This window comes from Sphaeramia orbicularis, chromosome 5 (assembly GCF_902148855.1).
Source record: "Sphaeramia orbicularis chromosome 5, fSphaOr1.1, whole genome shotgun sequence".
In the NCBI taxonomy this organism is placed as follows: Eukaryota; Metazoa; Chordata; class Actinopteri; order Kurtiformes; family Apogonidae; genus Sphaeramia; species Sphaeramia orbicularis.
Genome location: NC_043961.1, coordinates 52,617,983 through 52,633,013, shown reverse-complemented (window position 1 = coordinate 52,633,013; position 15,031 = coordinate 52,617,983). Strand labels below are relative to the sequence as shown.

Below are 15,031 nucleotides of genomic sequence, written 5' to 3'. Positions count from 1 at the left end.
GTTTTAATCTGTCACGTCTGTCTGCAGATGCGTTCCTTCTGTCTACCGTCCGCTAATAATGGGAATAAGAATGGGCCTATTGTCACGAGCTTGAAAGCTGCATGTATTCCTTCTTTCCACAGGAACGGTCGTGAGTAATGTTTACCTTCATGGATGTAGAAAAGAGCTGACATTGTGTTTACTGTTCACACAAAAACTAAATCAATACAGCCCGTATGACAATGCGCTGTAGTAAAAATAGCCCACTGCAGTGAGGCCCATCACAATAGCCACATGTAAACAACCAATGCAGCATTAATTCCTAACTTAAGCTTTAAGTTTCTGTTGAGGGTTAATGGGGCCTTTTGTTCGAGTGAGTGGTGAGAAGGCTAAGACGCAGAATTGATAGCCAGCAGCAATTTATCCTGATAGGGTTACCATTTACAGGGGCCATACAGAGCATGGCTATTTGAATAAGCACCATTTGTCATTGTCATCGCCAGTGTGGATATATGGCTTGATGAAATTGAAAAATTCCTGTCTGGGCCAGCTCCCCCAACAGCCTGGATCTAGTGGCGATATGTCAGGATTTATCTGCTTCACCTCAGCGAATCAGCCTACACGGTCCGGGGAGACAACTGAAACGCTGAGGGCTAATAGCTGAAGGGAAAGGAGGTGGTGGTGGACAACAGACTTAGCTTAAAGCCCCATCTGCTGTAGGTAATGCAGCCTATGAATTTGGGTTAATATATGGCTTGAGAGCTAAGGAAGTTGGGAAGGAATGACTGCGCTACACTGCAGCAAAGAAGATAAAACTATTCTGCTCTTATGTGACGTTTTATCTAAAGCCCTGTTCAGACCAAACCATCGTGATGAGATAAGCCGAAGCATGAACCAGTCAGCAACGCACTGAAAACCTGCCAGTTCACAACAGTATAATAAGGTGACGTGTATTGTTTCCACAGCTATGACTCCTTTTATTTGCATTCCAAATGTCAGCTTTTTTTGGTCTTTTTGCAGCTGGATGGAGTTTATAGCGTGTTTAAATATGAATGACAGTAGTGCTAGGGAGTTACTTGATACAGTTGTATTTCTAGTATTGATAAAATGTCAAAAACATAAATAAAAACCATGAGGGTTTTGATTTTTGGAGTCATCCATGGGTGCTCTAACCCAGGAATACCCAGGGAGCTTATGTAGATTTATGCTGACACAGGATATCTCCCCTCCTGTGTCAGGTTCTCTCGTCTATTCCCAGTTGAGTTTCGTGGTTTAGAGGACTTAGTGTCACCCCCATACCTTAAGTCCTGTTTAGACCAGGGACTCCCAATGGGACAAAACTGCTTTAAGAAGTTACAGGGAAAAGTTTCAGTGCTGTGAACTGGCCCATTTCAGCTCGTCTGCAGATGGTGTCAACTACAACTCAGAACAAGGATGAAAGAGTCCAATTTGGCCTGTTTTACTTTTGATGAAAATGTAACAAGTGATGTTTGATTAATTAGCTTACACTTTGATCATGTGTATTCATAGATAGATAGATAGATAGATAGACAGTAGAGGTCGACTGATATGGGTTGTTCTTAGGCCGATACCAATTGTTTAACATTTGGTCAGCTGATGACCGATATCAACAACCAATTTTTGAGGCCGATTTTTTGTTTTTTAAAACACATTGGTCATAAAATTCAATTGAAACACTTAGATAATTAATTATTATTATTAATTAATTATGAATTTTTATGCAGCAATATCAATGAAATTATTAATACACATGGACGTAGTACTCTTTTAACATTTATTGAACTTCAAGTGCTGCCGATTCAGGTGCCTGATCAAATATCTTATAACATTTTTACTACTGATAAAATATCAGCTTTAAAAAAAAAATTAAGTTCAATATTGTAAAAAAAAATCAACAGACAGACAGACAGACAGATAGATAGATAGATAGTAGAGGTCGACTGATATGGCTTGTTCTAAGGCCGATGCCAAATGTTTAACATTTGGTCAGCTGATGACCGATATCTACAACCAATTTTTGAGGCCGATTTTTTGTTTTTTTAAAACACACTAATCATAAAATTCAATTGAAACACTCAGATAATTAAGATTTTAATGCAACAATATAAATGAAATTATTAATACACGTGCACGTAGTACTCTTTTAATATTTATTGAAGTTCACATGCTGCCCACTCAGGTGCCTGATCAAATATCTTATAGCATTTTTACTACTGATCAAATATCAGCTGTAAAAAAAAAAGAAGAAGGCTGATGGCCGATAGCGAAAATAGATAGATAGATAGATAGATAGATAGATAGATAGATAGATAGATAGATAGATAGATAGATAGATAGATAGATAGATAGATAGATAGATAGATAGATAGATAGATAGATAGATAGATAGATAGATAGATAGATAGATAGATAGATAGATAGGATTAAAAAGAAAAACTGGATAATTAAACTGTAAGATGCAATCATTACCCAATCCCTGACATCACCATTCTCTAATATTTATGATCATTTTATGATTCAGCAGAGTGGATTTCTTCAGTGGAAATATAAAAATACGTGTTTGGTCCATGCTTCAGCTTCATGACTGACTGTAGAGCTGCTGTGAACGGGCTCAGCTGTCGAAACACCCTGAACTCGTCTCACAAAATGTTAGTAAATCTTAGATGTTATCAGGTGGCACTGTCATTTTCTAGTCTGTGGAAAAGATGTTAAAGATCATAGATATCAGTTTATATGAAGTAGTTGCTTATTCAGTGTTGTGAGCCACGTCTCCCATAGGACTCCACTCAAACAGAACAGACTCTGGTCTCCCTCCATAGACCCCAAAGCTGTGATGTGGTTACACCTGGAGGTTAACGGCTTTCATCTTTACTCTATACATCTCTGTTGTAGGTCAGAAAGCAGGGACATCAAACATATGGCCCGCGGGATGAATTTGTGAAACTGTAAAATGAACATTAACCCTCAGGAGTCTGTAATATAAATGTCTGTTTCTGTCATATCTGCTTATAATCACCTTTTTAGGCACTTTATGCAACCTGATACCCCCTGTGTTACATATCAAAATGTGCAGAACGCTTTCAGCTTTTAGTAGAATAAAGACTCATCTGTTTTTGGAACACTGTGATGAAAACGTTGGGCACTGAGGCCGAAAAATTAGAGTTCTGATTTTGAAAAAAAAAAAAAAAAAGATGAAACAACTTGTAAAAACACACTTTTACTATGTGTAAATGTAAATTTGGAAACAACAGATTGATTTAGAAGTGTAACATATAAAAATAGCCATATTAATAAATAAGCAGTGCCTAAAATAAATATTTTTTTTGGAGTGAAATATATTTTTTTTACTTTTACTCTTTTATTTGTACATAGAAAACTGTAACCAACAGAGACTCAAAGAGGAGGAGGGGGGTATGTTGCCTTCAGGGACTGACCAGAAGCTCTGTAAATCTCAAAATTCACCACAGATTAGACCAACATCTTCTACACAAAACAATGATGGACTGATTTTTTTTTTTTTTTTTTTTTTTTAATGCATGTGTTTTTAGTACAAATGTGTGGCGGCCACATGGGTTTTTTCAATAGTAAGAGTATCTAATACAACAGTGAGACCCAGAAATAAACAGGAGAGGCACGATTGATGATGGTAGACCAATTTTGTCTTACTGTTAAAATATCTACCCTACATTCTCTATTACTGTCAAAATGCCCCTCTGTCAAATCTTCACTACCCAAAATGCCAAAACGTAGAAAAGACACAGAATGGAGTCTTTCAAGAAAAATGGACCACTTCTTATTATGTAACTAGGTACCCCAAAGAAATCCTGTGGTTGTAAGATGGTATCGACTTTTTAAAACATCTGAATTGCTCCATGAACAGAGAGAGAAAATTCTGAGAGATCTTGGTTTTTTTTATATTATAACTACCGAATCAATACAAGAAATGCAACCGTACAAAGTAACTACCACTATCCACAGATCAGGTTTTAAGACTCTACAAATCCACAAATTATATCAAGTGAATAAACCTGAAAAGCCAGCAGAGTTAGTGCAATGGAAACAGTATATCATCTTGTTTCATTGTACTAGTGTGAGGGTAGGTGGCAGGTTTTCAGATCACTGTAAACCAGGGCTCTCAAACTCATTTTCTTTCAGGGGCCACATTCAGCCCGATTTGATCTCAAGTGGGCCAGACCAGTCAAATAATAGTGTAATAACCTATAAATAATGACAACTCCAAATTTTTGTCTGTGTTTTCGTGCAAAAAAACCCCAATTAAATTATGAAAAGACTTACTTTTAAAAACTATCAAAAGAAAAAAAAGCGAATAACCTAAAAAAACTGAAATTTAAATCAAAAAACTTAAAAAATAAAATAAAATAAGGGCAATTTTAACAGTATTATCCCTCAACTTATCATTTCGATATGTGCATAATGGATTGGATCTACAAAGACGCTAAACACTTAGTAACAGGCAGAAAATAGTTAAAATTGTTCTTAATTTTCTTTAGACATTTCAGGTTGTTCATATTTGTTGAGGTTATTCACATTTTTATTGTTACAGGATAGTTTGTAAATGTAAATATTTCCATAATTTAATGTTATTTTTTTGCACTAAAACAAAGAAAAAAAAAATGAAGTTTGTATTATTTATCGGCATATAATGTAAGATTATTTTTCTCACATCAAAGCAAGAAGAAAATATGGAGTCATTCTTTGTTGTAGGTTATTCTTCTGTTATTATTTGACTGTAGATCACATTGGTCTTTATGTAGAACTTGAACTAAAATGAGTTTGATGGCCTTGACTGTGTAATTTTAGCACTTTGCAAATTCATCCCAAGGGCCGGACTGGAACCTTTGGCGGGCCGCATTTGGCGCCCGGGCCACATATTTGAGACCCCTGCTGTAAACCAAAGTAATGCCAGTAGTTCATTTCATTTCAAAGGGAATTATTGCTCTGACCAGGCTTTCATGTTCAAGGAGTAGAAGGACGTTTTATGCCACTTTTCACTGTGTCTTTCTAAAACTGTTTCTTCTCTTTGCATCTATGGCACAGGTGTCAAACATATGGTCCGTGGGCCAAAACCGGCCTGCCAAAGGGCCCAATCCGGCCCATGGGATGAATTTGTGAAATACAAAATTACAAAAAATGTTAACCGCTACTTGCGTCCATTAGGAGGCTGGGACACTGGTACACCTTTATTTATAAGGCCATACTTGGACTATTACCTTCCTATATCTGTAGTTTAATAACAAGAAGAAGTGTTGATTCTTATTGTCTGTGATCAAATGAGCATTTGTTCCTTTTTGTGCCATTTGCCCATACAGAGCTGTGTAAAAGGGCATTTGTCTGCTCTGCTCATTGCACATGGAATATGTTGCTAAAAGAGTGGAAATTGACTGAATTGATCTCCTTGAATGCATTTAAATCCAAACTCAAAGTGGTACAGAATAACTCAATGACTCACACTTGTTTTTCATAGTTGGATTTGTCCTCTAAATTATTGTATGTTGTAACTGTGTGTTGTATTTTATGCTGCCTCTTGGCCAGGACTCCTTTGGAAAAGAGGTTCTTAATCTCAATGGGATCTTTTTTCGTGGTTAAATAAAATTAAATAAAAACAAGAAAAGCACTCGGAGAGCACAGATCTCCACCAAGACAGATCTGCCCCCCCCCCGTGTTTGTTTGTATGTTTGTTTGTTTGTTAGCAAGATAACTCAAAAAGTTATGGATGGATTTTCATGAAATTTTCAGGAAATGTTGATACTGGCACAAGGAAGAAATGGTTAAATTTTGATGGTGATCGGGGGGGGGGGGGGGGGCAGATCTGTCTTGGTGGAGGTCTGCGCTCTCCATGTAATGCGGCTAGTACAAACACTGAATCCAAATGCAGTAACTCGGACACAAAAATAAGGTTCAATGGATTTATTATTCACACACAGGTGGAAGAATAATAATAATGACAGAATCTTGAGGATAAAGGTGGGAGGTATCCTCCTCCGATTCGTCCTCCGGTTCGAGGGCGGCAGCCCGTCTCCCCGTGCGGCGTTTGGGGTATTTTCCCCGACTGGGGAAAAGCAAAGGGAGGTCAGGGACGGAAACAGGTCATGCACAGGCAGGCTATCACTCAGGCAACAGGACATAAGGGCAAGACAAATACTCACGTACCAGAAAGTCAGGGCGAGAAGATCGAAACCAGGAAATCCAAAGAGGCAGACAAAAACCGACAGGGAGCAGGCAGTAGGCAAAAAACCGAGGAATCCAAAAAGGGTCACAACAGGCAAACAAAACGAACAAACAAGGTCAAGACGCTGGTAAGAACTACGAGAGTTACAAACTGGCGTCTGACAGGGGGAAGAGACAGGGTTTAAATACACAAAAGGGAGGGAAGACAACTAGACACAGGTGGAGCAAATCAGGGCAGAGACAGGTAATCAGGACAGAGGTCAGGATGAACGGGGAACAGGAAGTAAAGACGACAGACAAGACACATGAGGGATAACTTAACAAAATAAAACAGGAAGTGACAAACAAAACATAAAAGACAGACGAGACCAGACTATCGTCTGGCTGCGGGTATGACACTCCAAGTACTTTTCTTGTTAACTTTGAATCTACTCTGAGTTTTCATGAACATTTACATGATCTGTGAATTAAACATAGGAAAATACATGATTTACACCTAAAAATGCAAAATACAGAGGATGATATTATTTAACCCTTTCATGCATAGTGGTCACTACAGCGGACAGTTACTCTACAGCTTTAATCTTGTATATTCATGGGTTTTGTTGTTTTAGTTCCATATCAACCAACACAGTGGACACTTATGCATCATCTCATAAACTGCAATTCATACCATTATTGTAACTTTGCTGTTCTTGATTGGTTCTTGAGTGGAAATCAATCGTTAATATTTATTTTTTGCATATTATCTCCATGAAGTGAGTAATAACTAGTATAAGAATGTGTTAAAATGTGAGAAAACATCAGATTAGCTGCATTAAACATGGCTTCATTTCACTGTTTTCATATCACTTTATGATATTGGGTTTTAAATACATGTTTTTTTACTTCAAGAATAAAATTCATGGTGTAGCTGAGTGGAAATTTTTGTAACTCCATGAAAAACAGGTTGATTTTAAAAAAAAATTCAGTCACATTGGTTTTTTTTTCATGCCTAAAGAGGAATAAAAACATTCAGGAAAAAAATATTGATAAAGGTTCTCATAATTCATGCATGAAAGGGTTAAACTACAAAAGACCTCTGAGAACGCAGACCTCCACCAAGGCAGATCAGTGCTTCCCCCCCGTGGGCCCCCCATCCTCAATCACCACCAAAATTTAATCATTTCTTCCTTGTGCCAGTATCAACATTTCCTGAAAATTTCATGAAAATCTGTCCATAACTTTTTGAATTATCTTGCTAACAAACAAACAAACAAACAAACAAACAAACACACATGCAAACACACAAAGCAAAGCGATCACAATACTTCCTGGCGGAGGTAATAAACAATCAAGGATATCAAAATCATTTTCACATTTCAGGGGTCACATTACAGACCAATTCAATCTCAAATTGGTTGGTTCACTAAAACACTATCATAACAGTGGTAGCAGCAGGGGCATGGCCAGGGGGGCAAGCTCTGCCCCCCACAGGGACAAGCTCTGCCCCTTGTAAAATGCCCTGTCCAGCCTGCCAGAGCTGAACGGACCCCGCTCGACAGTCACGGATGCCCCCCAACCCCGGTCTGACAGTCATGGACCCCCCACCCATTTGTCCGACAATATTTTTCTGCACCCCCAAACAAACAAAATACCCACCTGCACATGACATTCTAGTCACACCTCTGAGTAGAAGTAGTGTAAAAGAATAAAAAAAGAAAGTACAAATTACATGAAAATTTTTACATTAACAAACTATTCTTTGACAAAAAATGTGAATAACCTCAACAAATATGAAAAAACTGAAATGTCTGAAGAGTCGTAAGTGCAATTTTAACAATTATTCTGCCTATTGTTAAAGGTTTTGTGTATTTTATGGATCCACTGTGATCTGTAAGTTGTAATGCACATGTGTAAATGATCAACTGAGACATAATATTGTTAAAATTGTAATTATTTATATTGGCATTTCCGGTTGTGTTGTGAACATTTTTATAAAGTGATATTACTTTTTTCTTTGAAATTATTTTACTGGTCATATTAGACTGTATGTGGCCCCTGAACTAACATGAGTTTGACACCCCTGATCTATGGTCTGAACTGGATTTCAGATATTTTAGAGCCTAAAAAAATGCCCATATCGCTGATTCTTCTTCAGTTCCCACCAGTTTACCTCTGCCTTCTCATTCTTCTCTTTCAGGTTTCTCGACAAAGCAAACGTACATCAGCTACAGCAACCATGCAATCTAAAGGGACAAAGGTTCATCATTCAGGATTCCCACCTGATGGTTAATACACGGACAGGAATTTCACAGATGGGAAAAAAAAAATTAATGGATGAGTCATTGTACGGGTAGAGATGATAGAAGCATTACCCAAAGACGTGACATGATGAGGAGAGACCACGAAGAGGTGCAGGGATGGACAAACAGAACCACTAAAAGTACAGTTTTAAGGTTTCATCTTCTGTCTGCCTCACTCTAATACAAAAAAAAAAGAAGAAAAAGAAGAAAACTTGCATGGCAGAGGCCTGGAGACTAAGGGATGGGGCTTTTCTTTTGAGAGTTTACATTTCAGCTATGCCCTCTTTCAAAGACTTCTCTGTCATCCTGAGCAGCGCTGATAAAAAACTGAACTCAAGTCCAGAATATGTTCAGGTGTTCTTAATGTTGTCCACAAGTTTTATGAACTATAATCAATCTTAAAATCCTCAAGGCATCGCAAAAGGAGTATCCAACACCAAAAAGACAAACACATGGTTCATGGATTTCTAAGAGGGGTTTGTGTTTGTTTTTATTTCTACATATGTTTCAGTCCCACGAGGAATCGAAGATCATCTCAACAATGCAACCGGTCTGTCTCAGACTCCATGTATTTTTTCCTTCTCCAGGATTCCACTGGGTCAATGAGAATGACAATGACTTCACCTATAAGATGGTCTCTGCCAATTTTGCGCATGCCAGTTTCAACATCCTGTGTTGTGTTGTTAAAATAATTAAGAAAAAGAAAAAAATAGTAACTTTGGAATGCGTTTAAACTCTGTTGCAGCGTTGTTACAATTGTTTGGGCCTAAGCCTATTGTACGTTAAAAAAACTGTTCTCAAATGGTGAAGGTCTAGTGAGTGTGTATCTGTGCTTAAATGAGGCCATGATTTGTATTACCAGCTAGCCCAAGGCTGCCACTGCCCACTGCATACCTGTATGTGCTTTGAAACGGTCGCTCCTGGCTAAAACCAGCTGTGTTTTAGTCAGGAGATCTTACTGCAGGCTGTCGTCCAGGATGACCCTCCCATCACTGCCACCAGCTTTTCTCTTGGTCACTCATGGTGTTAAGGGTAAAGCTTAGCTGTACAGATCCATTAGGAGGGGAATTAAGATGAAGTATGCCCTTGAGAGGATTGTGCGGTATGCCCTGAAGGTGATATCCATAATGGACCAGCGACTGAAAAATAATTCATTACTATACGTATCCTCCTCAGGCACTTTCATGATAAGCAGGAGGTGTTAGGAAGTTGTAAGGCTTTTCAACAAATGAAAATCTAATTGCAGAAGTATACAATATCTTTATCAATCACCCTCAGCTCGCTGAACAGATTTATAGCTGGCTTTGTGCAGTATAAAAGCCTTCTAATGTCTTGGGGAAAAAAACATTGTGGGGTCATTTGTGTTGTGAATTCAATGCTGCTTTTCATGCCTCCCTCTGTATTAATTTCAACACCATTTGTGTTGCAGAATAAAATGTGAGTGCTGACCAAATTAAATGGCAAGTTAATGTATGTTATTAAATAGATTGATGATGTCTGCTTTTTGTCCTGACATATCCTAAAATTGGGGGAAAATGTACAAAAAGATACAGTGCCTGGCTATCTGACTATGTATTTGTAAAATCTCATGAAAAATTCAAGTGTGTGAAGCATGTTAATTTTTTTTATACAAAATTTTATTTCTATTAAAAATGTTTTCAAACTATACACGTTTTGTGTGAATTACAAAAACATATTATTTCCTTTTTTTTTTTTTTTTTTTTTTTTTTTTAATTTGATCCCATTGTTGTTAAGACAGGGGTGTCAAACTCATTTTAATTCGGGGGCCACATTCAGCTTAATTTGAGCTGAAGTGGGCCGAACCAGTAAAATAATAACACAATATTATATAAATAATGTCAACTCCAAACTTTTTTCTGTGTTTTAGAGCGAAAAAAGTAATTTTACATTATGAAAAGGTTTACATCTACAAACTATCCTTTCAAAACATGTGAATAACGTGAACAAACTGAAAAAAATAAGTGTAATTTTAGCAATATTATGCCTCAGTTTATCATTTACTCATGTTCATTATAACTTACAGATCACAGTGGATCTACAAACACACAAAACATTTAATAACAGATGGAATATTGTTAAAATTGTACTTCTCTTAAGACGTTTCAGGTTCATATTTGTTCGGGTTATTCAAATTTTTTTGTGAAATTATTCTTTGTTTTAGTGTAAATACATGCAAATATTTACATTTACAAAGGGAAAAAATTGGAGTTGTCATTATTTATATGTTATTATGATAATTTTGAATTGGTCTGAATGTCCAACCTGAACTTATTTTTGCATTTTACAAATTTATCGAAAGGGCCGGACTGGACCCTTTGGCAGGCCGGATTTGGCCCCCGGGCCACATGTTTGACACCTGTGTGTTAAGAAAAAGACATAAGCTTTCTAACAGTTTGTTATTATCACAATGTATTTTTCTTTACATGAAAGACAAAAAACAAGAAGACGCATTGGCAAATGATCATATGCTAAATTATTGACAGCGTTTCTGTGTGAGTGTGTGTATTTTACTCCTGCTGTAAGAAATAATACAGATTAAAAACAACTTTGTCAGCCTTGAAGAAAGAAAGACAATGGATGCCATCCTCTGAATAATATGTTGCCACAATTGCTCTGATAATTGCAATGGAAGAACAGAGAATTGGTGGAGGGAAACATGAAATTATTTGAAATGGATGGTTAGCCAGTACTTGAATCCAAGGCCTTTGCATGTGTAAACTCTCAGAATGTATCATCTTCCCCACGCCTCCCTGATCCTTAGCCCACAACACAAAAGGCTAGAAAATTACAGTTGTTGCAATGCGAGTGTGTTAAATGCATACCCAAGTAGTAGATAACTGCATATGCAAAGCACAGTGCGTATCAGCTCCATACAGATGAGACTGAATTTACTCCCATGAGACCACCGCTTTATACATCATGTATACAGTACTCAGGTTTGATTTCTTTCTTTTGGCAGCAACATTTAGGAACCAGAAAAATGCTGCACACAGGAGGATTAATACCAAAAATAATCTGAGTGTCATAGTTCTTTATCCTTCATTCTCCTTTTCTCTCTAAAATACATGATACTCACATGAATGCACCACACTGTTAGAATATTCAGTTCATCTGTCTTTCCAGCTGAATCTCCACAATGATTTCTAGATGAAGAAATAATTAATACAGGCATGTTGGGTGTCTGCCAATTAAGACCCACCTATGGGAAACATTGCAGGACACAGCTGTAGGACACTAACTAAATAAATCAGTAAAATCCATACATTATTAATAAATAACACTTCGCTGAGTCCAGCACGGGCTGCAGATATCTGTAATGCTCATCAGAACCTACAAACTGCCATAATGAGTTGCATCACACCCCCACAGAGTACTGAGACCAGTGTGACTCAAACTGGGTCTGGACCACATCTACAAAGTCGATAAGATGCACTGAGAATTAGCTTCTCGTACATGTGTCTGCTTTAAGAGCACAGTGGCTCTTAGGATTTCACTCCTTCACATCTGTTGAAAAGCACAGTGCTTGTAGTCCAGGCGTAATGCGAAAGACTGGAGAGTTTATTTCTAACCTCTACTCGCTAGTACACAAGTGTGAAACATGCGGCCATGCAACATGCGGGTCCAATCCGGCCTACGGGATGAATTTGCAAAGCGCAAAAATTACACTTAAGATATGAACAATCAAGGATGTCGAAGTTGTTTTTGTTCAGGTTCCACAATGTGAGCTCAACTGAAATAATAATAGCATAATAACCTATAAATAATGACTCCAAATTTTCTTCCTTCAATGTGAAAAACATAATATTACATTACGTCTATAAATAAGTAATGACAACTCCAAATTTTTCTCCTTGTTTTAGTGTAAAGGCAAGGCAAGTTTATTTGTATAGAATATTTCACCAACAAGACAATTCAAGGTGCTTCACACAGGACATTGAAATACAATGACAGGAAAAAAGAAACACATTTAAAACATTATAAAAGAAACATGTAAAAGGTGATTAAAAACAGCAAGTAAGAAAACATGACATAAAATCCAAATAAAATAAAATAAAATAAAAGCACACACATTAAAGTAAGAATTGCAGTGCAGAGTTTCGAAAGAGAATATAAAATTTAATTAAAAAGTCCAAAGCCTTTTAGTCAAAGGCAGCAGTGAACAGGTGAGTCTTTAACCTTGATTTAAAAGAACTCAGACTCTCAGCAGACCTGATATTTTCTGGTAGTTTGTTCCAGATATATGGAGCATAGAAACTGAACGCTGATTCTCCATGTTTAGTTCTGACTTTGGAAACACAGAGCAGACCTGCACCAGACCACCTGAGTGGTCTGGATGGTTCATACTGGACTAGAAGGTCTCTGATGTATTTTGGGCCTGAACCATTCAGTGCTTTATATGCTAGCAACAGAATTTTGAATTCTATTCTCTGAGAGACAGTGAGCCAGTGTAGAGACCTCAGAACTGGACTGATGTGGTCCACTCTTTTGGTCTTAGTGAGGACTCAAGCAGCAGCATTCTGGAAAACTTACAATAAATGATGAAAATATTAACATTTACAAACTATCCTTTAACAATAAAATGCTAAAAACCTGAAATTTTGAAAGTGAAATTGTAGCATTTTTCTTCCTGTTATTAAATATTTTGCGCCTTTGTGGATCCAATCCGTAATATGCATGTATAAATGGTAAGTTGAGGTGTAATATTGTTAAAATTGCACTTATTTTTCTCAAGAAATTTCAGTTTTTTCAGGTTATTCACATCATTTTTGTTTGGATAGTTTGCAAATGTACATATTTTTATAATCCAATTTTGATTGCACTAAAACAAAGAGGAAAAATTTGGAGTTGTCATTATTTACAGGTTATTATGCCGCTGTTTTACTGGTCCGGCCCACTGGAGATCCATTTGGGCTTAATGTGGCCCCTGAAAGAAAATGAGTTTAACACCCCTGCACTAGTAGGAAATGAAAACGTCAACATACAAACAATGGAATAAACAAAGTTAATGGCAGTTTATGTGCTGAAATACAGATTTGTACCATTCCATCACATTTCTCATGCTTTTACTGTATTATTCAAACAAAAATACCACACCAAACAGCCACAATAGAAAGTACATTAAATATCTACGCTTAAGATACTCAACATTAGGGTATTTTATGACCAAGAGCAGGGGCGCCGCTACCAATTATGGACCCCATGAAAACATAATCGTTGTGGACCCTACAACAACTGACTATCTTTTCAATCTGTTGGACTGGTGGGGGGGTGGGGCGGGGTATATATGTGGAGGTGCAGTCCATAGACTACGTCACTTATGATATTGTGAAAACGAAAATGAAACTTAACATGCTTTCAACGTTCGCCTGGACAGACTACTTAAGGATCTTACATGACATTTCCACAACTTCTATATCCACTGGGCCCCATCCACTGCTCTATGGGCCCCCCCACAAATACTGGGCCCCATGAATTTGTCATATTTACCCCCCTTATCGGTACCCCATACCAAGAGCGACGACATGGATACATGTTATGGTGTCATACCCAAACTCTACATATCCATCTAAACAATGACGTCATTATTGCAGTTTACAATTCTTTATTATTTATTAGGCCCGAGCCCAGACACACATGTCGGTGAGGGCCTATTAAAATCACATGGTTCCATTATTATTATTTTACTTTTGCCACTTTGAATGCAAATTTGACCCCCTGAACGTTAACAAAAAGTCAATTTTATTTGGTCAAAAATTCAAGCCCGGCAAATTTTTTTTTTATTTGAAGTCGCCAAAAAAAAAAAAAAATCACAAAATACATTACGTGGATGGGAGCAAAATTACATTATGGCCCCGCCCTAAACCCAACAGGAAGTCAGCCATATTGGGTGGAAGTGTGGACCTATATAATCACACCCCTCATACTTTCATCATCTCCTCTTAGGGTTTACATCCAATTTGGACCAAACGTGGTAAAAATCACCTACACACATGTGTGATCAAAAGTGATCACCTACATTTTTGATCAAATGTTGGGCGTGGCTGTGATGAGCTCACAACAAACCGGCCATTTTCAGAAGTATAAAACTGTGCTCATCTCGCAGAATGTCGGCTCAAGCCCACGATACGGTGTCCTCTCACTGTCGGTGGCCTCGGCGGTCGCGTCGGGAGGCGGGTGGGCGGGAGGGCCTTAACACCACTTGCAGATTTAATTGTTATTATTTTTGAGAAACAAATCTGCAATCTGCCATGTTGGTGAAGATGATAAAAGTAAACTTTTGTTGCAAAACGCTGCATAACTCACATTTGATATCAGCTAAATTTGTTGCAGATGTGAAAGGGTTCATTGGTGAGGTTCAGTCTTCAGAGGATGGCATATCCCACAAGCCCCTGCAAAACTGATAAGTGTGACTCGTTACTAGGGCTCGGTGATCTGTTCAAAAAATCATATGACAGTCTTAATCTGGATCACAATGTTCTCACCTCTCAAAAAAATACAAGTGAGTTACATCCAAACTAAGGCCCAGATTCACTCAG

General features: G+C 37.6%; 1 protein-coding gene across 1 annotated transcript in view; it reads left to right on the top strand.

Moving 5' to 3' along the window:
* LOC115419066 (metabotropic glutamate receptor 4-like) overlaps positions 1–9,518 on the top strand; it is a 371,136-nt gene extending 361,618 nt beyond the window's left edge. The window contains exon 11 of the mRNA XM_030133682.1: positions 8,372–9,518. Within this exon, the coding sequence (XP_029989542.1) occupies positions 8,372–8,421 (50 nt within the window). The 3' untranslated portion in view covers positions 8,422–9,518. The remainder of the gene's footprint in view (positions 1–8,371) is intronic.
* The last annotated feature ends 5,513 nt before the right edge of the window (positions 9,519–15,031 follow it).